A 9,036-nucleotide genomic window follows, 5' to 3' on the forward strand; every position below is an offset into this window, starting at 1 on the left:
AAACCACCGATGTCATAGTAAATTATATTTGCAATAGTTCTTTAAATTTATCTTACGCATATGATTTTTATTATATTAATTCATTCAATTCTTCGCTTTGTGAAAGACAACAATTATCATAATATCAACGTTTCAAATAACTGAATGAAGTTGAAGATCACAACCCTAAAATTATTAGGCTTCAGTTAGATCTTATTTTTGACAAATATTTTTAAATTGTCATTTTGATGAGTATATAGATAAATACAATGATAAAAACATGTGATCTATTTTAATTAATTGTGTAATATTTTTTATTTGATAATTTGATATTATTTAATACAATTCAGATTTTTTTTTAAAAATTAATCTTACCCTTTCTAAATCCAAACAATAACCTATGTGGCTGCTCTGCTAGTATACTGCTAGTAAAGAAGCTGATCTAAACCCCTCCCCCACCAAAAAACGCAATTTTCCTTTTTCGCCCTCATTTGCATTCATCTAATCTTTCCAAACTCAATTTTATTCTCTCTTTCTTCCTCTCTGAGAATCAGAATCCATCTTAGGATTCTCTAATTTAAATCCTCGATTATTTTAATTATTTTTTTTTTTTAAATATTTGCTCTTCCTTCTGAAATCTTGACAGTTAAAGCTTCCAAATTTGGTCAAATTGGGGGGAAAAGAAGATGCAGAACAACATCTTCACTTCGATTCGGAGCTTGAAGATCATCGACGCTTGTAAAGGCACTCAGGTCCACGTGCTTGATACTTCTCCCTCCGCCGCCGGAGCCTCCGCAGACGGTGGCGGCGTTGAGAATCTTCATCACCAGCACCTCCTTCACGATCAAGCCAAAGCCCACACCCAAACCAAACAGGGTCGGAGCTTCCAAACCACAACAGCAGCATCAACAAAGGCAGCAGCATGCGATGTCGTTTTGGAGAGCCTCCTCCTTCTTCCTCACGGCCTGCCTACCTCTGAGCTTCTAGAACCTTCCATCGAGCCTTCTCTGAAGTCCCTCGATTTCGTGAAAACGCTTGCCGAGGTTTATCGGAGAGTCGAGAATTGTGACCAATTGGCGAAATCGGAGGCGTTTTTGGAGGAGGCAGCTATTTTCCGTGGGCTGCAGGACCCCAAGCTGTTCCGGCAGAGCCTCCGGTCGGCGCGGCGGCATGCTGTAGAGGTGAACGACAAGGTTGTGCTCTCGTCGTGGCTTCGGTACGAGAGGAGAGAGGACGAGCTCGTTGGATCGTCGGCAATAGATTGTTGTGGAGGAAACCTTGAATGCCCCAGGTCAAGCTTAATTCCAGGCTATGATCCTGAGTCAGTGTTAGATCGGTGTTCATGTTCGGGTAGAGAAGTTATTGGTAGTGATGATAAAGAGCTTTTAGAGGAATGTTCAACTTCCAATGATGATGTTGAATTGTGGTTTTGCATTGGTGATAGTGAAATTAGGTGTAGGAGACACTGTATGGCATCACTTTCGAGGCCGTTTGAGGCAATGTTGCATGGCGAATTCCTCGACTCTAGGAGGGAGAAGATAAACTTCTCAATGAATGGGATTTCTGTTGAGGCAATGGAGGCTGCTGAGGTTTTTAGTAGGACTAGGAGGCTGAATGGGTTTACACCTAATGTTGTTCTAGAGTTGCTTTCATTTGCAAACAAGTTTTGCTGTGATGAGATGAAGTCTGCGTGTGATGCTCATCTGGCTTCTCTGGTGTGTGGCATGGATGATGCCATGTTGCTGATTGACTATGCGCTAGAGGAGGCCGCGCATCTGCTTGTGGCAGCTTGTTTGCAGGTTTTTTTGAGAGAGCTACCCAGTTCGATGCAGCGTGCAAATGTTGTTAAATTGTTTTGTAGTCCAGAGGGTAGGGATAGATTGGCTATGGCTCGGCATGCGTCATTTTTGTTGTATTATTTTTTAAGCCAGGTTGCAATGGAGGGAGAGTTGAAGTCTGATAAGACTGTGATGCTATTGGAAAGACTAGGAGAGTGCGCAGTGAAAGGTTGGCAGAAGCAGCTAGCTTATCACCAATTAGGTGTTGTATTGCTTGAGAGGAAAGAATACAAGGATGCACAGCGTTGGTTTGAGGCTGCCGTTGAGGCAGGACATATTTATTCATTAGTTGGTGTTGCAAGGGCCAAGTATAAGCGTGGTCACACATATTCATCGTACAAGATGGTAAACTCGCTTATTTCTGATTATAAACCAGTTGGCTGGATGTATCAAGAAAGGTCTTTGTATTGCATTGGGAAGGAGAAAATGGCAGACTTGGTCGCTACCACTGAATTAGATCCAACTCTTTCATTTCCATATAAATACCGGGCTGTTTGTTTGCTGGAGGAGAAAAATATCGGAGCTGCCATTTCGGAAATCAATAAAATAATTGGATTCAAGGTTTCTCCAGACTGCCTTGAATTCAGAGCATGGTTCTTGATTGCTGTCAAGGACTATGAAGGGGCTCTACGAGATGTCAGGGCAATCTTGACATTGGATCCAAACTATATGATGTTCCATGGGAATATGCGTGGTGACCACTTGGTAGAGCTCCTCCGCCCTGTTGCTCAGCAGTGGAGCCAAGCTGATTGCTGGATACAGTTGTATGATAGATGGTCTTCTGTTGATGATATTGGTTCTTTGGCTGTTGTACATAAGATGTTAGAAAATGACCCTGGGAAAAGTATTTTACGTTTTCGGCAATCTCTCCTCCTGTTAAGGTGAGCTTGAGCTCTTGTGCTGATTCAAATATAATTTATTTAACTCCATATTCTCTACTGGCATGAAATCTCTTTGCATGGAATTGTTTTGTATGTTTGTTTTATACTTCTATGCTATTCGTGTCAATGAATCATGGCTAAGTATTTGTATTTTGAATTATTCTAAGTTTGAACTGGATATTTATGCATGGAACTCATGGTGCTATTGGCTGCTTAGCTTAATTATTGTGACTGGTGACTTTGTACTATGTCAAAATTAGAGGAAATTATGTTATGTGTCCATTATAAACTAGGCAAGATAATAGGTAAGGAAATTAAGCAAGGCAGCTTTAGTTGTCTCTTTCATGTATCATTTGATGTTATCATTTAGCTTGCCTTATAATTTTTAAGAGCTCATTTAAGGATGAACAATGAAGATAAATAGATAATAGGATGAAGCAGACAAGTGAAGATAATAATTGGATGAATAATGCTATCAAATGCAACTTTTCCTTGCTTTATTTTACATTTTTCTTGGTCTTGATCCAGATAATATACTTCTAGTTATGATACAAGTGTCATTTTTGTTTGGTAGAGGTCGTTCATAACATGTTATCACAGCCTTTATAATCAAGTGATTTAGAGTTCAATCCTTGCTGCCAAGTTGAATTTCAGCACAAGATAGATGACCTGTGTATTATTCTTGGTTCTAGCCAAAGAACCCATGCATGAGGGGGTGAAATTTCCATATAAAAGCCATTCATCTCTACTCGAGCTTAAACATTTTGAAGAGATGATTCATGGCATAGTTGTTATCATATCCCGTTTGTGAGATACGTGGAAGCTGATATCTCGGTGGTAGACTTATCAGATGATTTGTGTTGTATATTTCTTGTTCATAACTAGATTTCTTGTATATGACCTTGTTTTAATAAATTTTGCTTCTTGTCCATGGAAGATAGTTAATTTGAGTTTCAGTCATCCATTATTTAACCCATAACTTGTTCAATCATGGTATTTCCTTATTAATGTTCATCAATCATTCAGGTTAAATTCTCAAAAGGCAGCCATGCGTAGCTTACGCCTAGCTAGAAATCATTCCACTTTTGCACATGAAAGACTTGTCTATGAAGGATGGATATTGTATGATACCGGTTGTCGTGAAGAGGCATTAGCCAAGGCTGAGGAGTCCATTTCTATACGAAGATCATTTGAAGCTTTCTTTCTCAAAGCTTATGTATTAGCTGACTCAAGTCTTGATTCTGAGTCGTCAAAGTGTGTGATCGATCTCTTGGAGGAAGCTCTTAGATGTCCTTCAGATGTCCTTCGTAAAGGACAAGTAAGTGTAATATCGTTTTCAGATTAAATAGATCATTTTCTATTTTATTTGAATGCTAAAATGATGAACTTACTTGTGTCATTATTTTACATTGTAGGCACTAAATAATTTAGGGAGTGTTTACGTAGATTGTGAAAAGCTGGACCTTGCTGCCAACTGCTACTTGCATGCCCTCGATATCAAGCATACACGAGCACATCAGGGTTTGGCACGTGTATATCATCTTAAAAATCAGAACGAAGCTGCATATGACGAGATGACAAAGCTAATTGCAAAGGCCCAAAACAATTCATCAGCTTATGAGAAGCGTTCAGAATATTGTGATCGTGATATGGCAAAGAATGATCTTAACATGGCAACACAGTTGGATCCTCTACGGACTTATCCTTACAAATATAGGGCAGCAGGTAAAGTCCAATCAACTTGTTATATTATTCTGTGTTATGCTTCTTACATGTTTACTGTTTAAACCTGTGGAAGTGGGAAGGGTGGAGGAAAGTTTGGTTGTGATTGTAAGCCATTTTGTGTTCAAATCATTGTTTCGGCAGACAGCAGATCCTGGTCAGTTGTACTTGTAGTGTGGTGATTTAATTAATTTCAGGCATTCTGAAATCTTCCATAATGTTTTCCAACCTGAATTTTTCTATTTTTTTTTTCCTTATACTAGCTTTGTAGAACTCTTAAGGCCTACTTAAAAACTTATGCATGGAAGATTTAGCTTTGAGAAAACATTTGCTTTTGAAAAGATCAATGAGTATCAAAATCACTATAAAGCTTTCCTCTTCCCAACTAATGATGGTTTGGACTTCCACATATATGCTTGTATTAGAAATTATGTAATCTCCGCAAAACATCATGGTGTAAGGTTATGATAAATGAAATAGGATCTTGCACACTTGTGATTTGAAAATCAGCATTATACAATGTTATTGTTGAAGGAATATTATTGTAGTTCTGATGTTTTTGTGTTCCTGAGGAATGAAGTAACTCAAACTAGATAAAACAGAGAGAGGCTTAACCTACTTGTCTTTCTTGGAGAGGGCAAATGGGAATGTTCATTTTTGGGTTTGTTTATCTTATCGGCGGTAGTTATTTACGAAGTGTGAGAGCAAACAAATCTTGTGTGTGTGTGTTAAGTATCTAAGGAAAGTGGAAAGCATCCCATACTACCCGATGTGGGACTTTGGGCACCCCATAATACCCAAGTCCCTAACAGTGTGATCCTATTCTCATTTGATGACCGAATTTGTTAGAGCCTTATTGTTTTAATATTGTACTGTGCTCATACTGAACTTCATGTTTGTTGGATGTGATCATGATTAAGTCTTAAATCATTGAAACCAGCTAGTAAACTGCTCCCACAACTTTTACTGACATGCAACCTCTATATATCAGTTTTGATGGATGATCACAAGGAAGATGAAGCAATAGTGGAGCTTTCAAGGGCCATCAATTTCAAGCCAGATCTGCAACTTTTGCATCTTCGAGCAGCATTTTATGATTCAATGGGTGATTATGCTTCTACTGTCCAGGATTGTGAAGCTGCCCTTTGTCTTGATCCTGGCCATTCTGAGACATTAGATCTCCGCAATAAAGCACGAGAGCAAATTAATGAACAAAAGTGAGAGAATCACAGATCAATAATCAGGTTTTCCTTGTTCTCTAGGTTGCATTTGGTTAGTGTAAAATATGTGGACACAAAATATGTGGACATGGTAGGACACAAATATCTTTGGTGCACTAAGGAAGAGATAGAGTGAGTGAGAGAGACAGTGGGACTGAAATACAGTCTTGAGAGTCCATGTCAGAAGGAAGGCCACTAACATTGTTATCTTCAGTGTCTCAATGTCTCATTGTCCTGTTCAACCATAAAGGGGCAATACTATTCTTGTTGACCTGCACCATTTTACACCTAACAGCCTGGTAATCATCAATTCTATTTATCTATTGAATGGTCTCTAGAAAGAGTACGGTCTATATATATCGTTCTCATAGGCTGGCCTTCTAGATGCAGAATACAGAAGGAAAAGAGAATTTAGAGACATAATTTGGATCGATTGAAACTGAATGGAAAGTAGGGGAGCAAACAGCTGCTGCTGTTGCTATTCTTGACTAGGCCTCACCAGTAAGAATGGTGATAAAGTTTTAGACAAAACTTGTCTATACAAGTCAATTTGTCATGTAAAAGATTCAGTATTTGCCACCATATTTTTGGCTGAGCAATTGCCGATTCACATCATGCTGTAAGTTGTAACCTTTTGCCACTGTTATATAAACAGATTTTTTTCTCAGCTATTTCAATGGTATTTGTGATAAGTTCTACGTAAACTGCTATCTCCATCACCATCTATAGGATTTGTCATGCGCTCAATTATTCTCGACTGTTTCCTTTTATTTTTTGTTCTTTTTCCCCAACTTTTACTATATGCACTTATTTTTGGGGAAGAGGATTCTTCTATCCTGTTCAGATCAATCAGATCATGTTAAAAATTGTGAAAATTTAATGGTGTGGAATGTGGATGTGTATATGTAATTCGTACATGAGAAATTCATATGCCATTTTTTTATTATTTACATTAGCTTCATGTTACCTTGTTAAATGTTATTGAAAATGTGAATTTATAACCTTCAAATATTTACTGTAAAAGAAAAAAAAGATCTGGTATGTTGTTTCTCTTCCCACGTGAAGGTGGCTTTTAAACCCACCTGTGACAAATTTAAAGCAAGACTTTAGTTTTAATGATTTTCATGAGAGGTCCATAGTTTCAACTGTTTTTATGTATTCCACCTAACTTGATTTCATATCCTCCTATTTTTTTTCTTCCCCCAAATATCTTCTCCGTTGTTGCTGTTATAGAAGCTTACCAAAAATGGAAGAACAAGCAGAACAAAATATTATGACAATGGATTTGGAATGCCGCAGAATGTTAAACTTCAATGCACCCCTTCTATCAACAAGGCGTCTTGCTAATTCAGTTGTTGCAGGTACATCACTTAGTATGTTACAAAGCACAAGTATTCCATTTTCATGGGAGCAAGCCCCAGGCAAGCCGAAAAACCAAGAGAGGAGCAATAACATCCACGACCGAGATGTAGAAACGCCTCGGCTCCAATTACCACCTTGCCTTCAGCATCTTCCAAGAGCAGCAGCTGAAGCTGACTTAGGTAATGCTGTTCTTTCATTTGATCAAGATGATGGTTGTGATGGTGATGATGACGACGATGATGACAATGAGAACAAGAAGAATAGTGAAGTTTATTCAGATGCTATGGAACTTTTTTCTTTATCAGAGGCATTAGACATTGTTGTCCAACAATCAGAGACAAATCACAGTAGCAGCAATGATGTGTTGAGATTAAAGCTTTCAGAATCTAATGTTGATCAATGTTCAAGCTATATGATTAATCGCTTTCTCCCTGATGCCACTGCATTGGCAGCATCATCTTCTGCACATTTTCCAAACAATGGTTACAACAAGAAAGGTTGTGATACTTGCAGTAATTCAAGGCACTCATATGCTTCTTCTCCAAAGGGTTGTGGCCTTCAACTTCTGTTCCCTTGGCGTATGAAGCACAAGCTTTGTGCTATAAAGAGCCCTGTGATGACATGCTCCACAAAAGTGCAGAAGCATCAGCAGAGTTTGAAAAACAAGAAGCATTGTTCATCAGTTCACAAGACTAGTAAAAGTATCAAAGGAGATATTTGAAAGTAATTTTTTTTTCTTTTCATCAAAGTCTAGGTTTGCACTAAGCATTTTACTAATGTTAGGTTATATTTCTCGGCGCACTGAATGTTTAGAGGTACATATAGAACACAAGAAATGCTATGTGCACATAAAAAACCAGCTATTAAATCAGTTACTATGTATTTGTGTATAAATACATGTATTGTTCAACTTATTTTTAATGTGTATTTTGTATTTCAGCATGTATTTTATACAGGTAACTAATTTGGTGGCTGATTTTTGTACACATAGCATGGTTGATAAAGCATACCGAATTTCGCATTGGTAGAGGAAATTGAATCTGTTTTCTTGTAGCATACAAGGCATCAAGGTGATTTCTTACTAATTATGCTCTTTGACTGGCCTGATCTTGTAGCCATTAGTTTATTCTTTCCTTTTTTTATTCTATTCATATTTTGTTGCCATTACTCAGTTACCTGTTTAAAGTCATATGCCAAAATGAGATGTATAAAAAAAATGTACTTTGGATTTTAGTTAGGAAAATAGGAAGGACACTTGGAAAACTACTAGGGCCTTCTTTCCTTGTTCCATCTCCAACACATTGAAAAATAGTCCATGATTGGTTAATGGCTTTATTAATTGACATAATAAATAATTAATTTAAGGTTCGTGATTCATATTTTGGTTGCGTGTGAGCTCTTACGTGCTTCTCTCTTAGGTAGGAATCTGCAAAAACTGGAAAATACACAAATTACGTACAAAAGCCAGGCAGAAGTTGTATTAAAATTAACTTCTATGTTCTACAGTTGACAAGGCCTGCATGAGATAATATTATTATTATATATACGGATGATTTTTCTGATAATTATCCTTTATTAAGTCCAATTTTCTAATAGGATGGACATTTTCTGGAAATAATTTGCTAATTATCAGATCATAGATTATGGATTTTCCTTCATTGGCCTCAGTCAAATGGAATCTAACATCTTCTGTAACCCCTTTAATTTTAACATGAGGTCAATTGATGTTTTGAGTCACAGAGAAAGATGCATGAATATCAAGAACGGTCAATAAATAAAGCAAAAGTTTGTTTCATGATTAGGCGTGTTCAAGATTTGGACCCACCCAAAATCCGGTTCAGATCTAAGGCATATTTTACCGTGTTTGAATTTATCATTTTTATCCTGTGTTATTTTCGAATCAGATTTGAATTATGCTTGGGTCATCCGACTTGCTTCGAAATTGTTTTTTATAATAAAAATATATATTTTAGAGTGAAATTAGTAATGTCATATTATATTTTTATATTTTAATTAATATTTTTCATATTATAC

The 9,036-nt window shown here is 37.2% G+C and overlaps 2 protein-coding genes across 5 annotated transcripts; both read left to right on the top strand.

Moving 5' to 3' along the window:
• Window positions 395-8,088, top strand: LOC107639697 (ethylene-overproduction protein 1). Of its 4 annotated transcripts, none has more exons than XR_002361441.1 (5): window positions 395-2,698; window positions 3,725-4,016; window positions 4,114-4,423; window positions 5,412-5,939; window positions 7,002-8,088. XR_002361441.1 is itself a non-coding variant. In XM_016343266.2 (4 exons), the coding sequence occupies exons 1-4, from the start codon at window positions 666-668 to the stop codon at window positions 5,639-5,641; spliced, it is 2,865 nt and encodes a 954-aa protein (XP_016198752.1). In that variant the 5' UTR covers window positions 395-665; the 3' UTR covers window positions 5,642-6,311. The 4 variants fall into 4 exon arrangements, 1 of the variants encoding a protein (XP_016198752.1); XR_002361440.1 differs by having other exon boundaries at window positions 5,412-6,259; window positions 7,002-8,055; XR_001620273.2 differs by lacking the exon at window positions 7,002-8,088 and adding an exon at window positions 6,025-6,311.
• On the top strand, window positions 6,887-7,723 carry LOC107636944. Its single transcript, XM_016340414.1, has one exon. The coding sequence runs from the start codon at window positions 6,887-6,889 to the stop codon at window positions 7,721-7,723; it is 837 nt and encodes a 278-aa protein (XP_016195900.1).

Source organism: Arachis ipaensis, chromosome B04 (assembly GCF_000816755.2).
Source record: "Arachis ipaensis cultivar K30076 chromosome B04, Araip1.1, whole genome shotgun sequence".
NCBI lineage: Eukaryota > Viridiplantae > Streptophyta > Magnoliopsida > Fabales > Fabaceae > Arachis > Arachis ipaensis.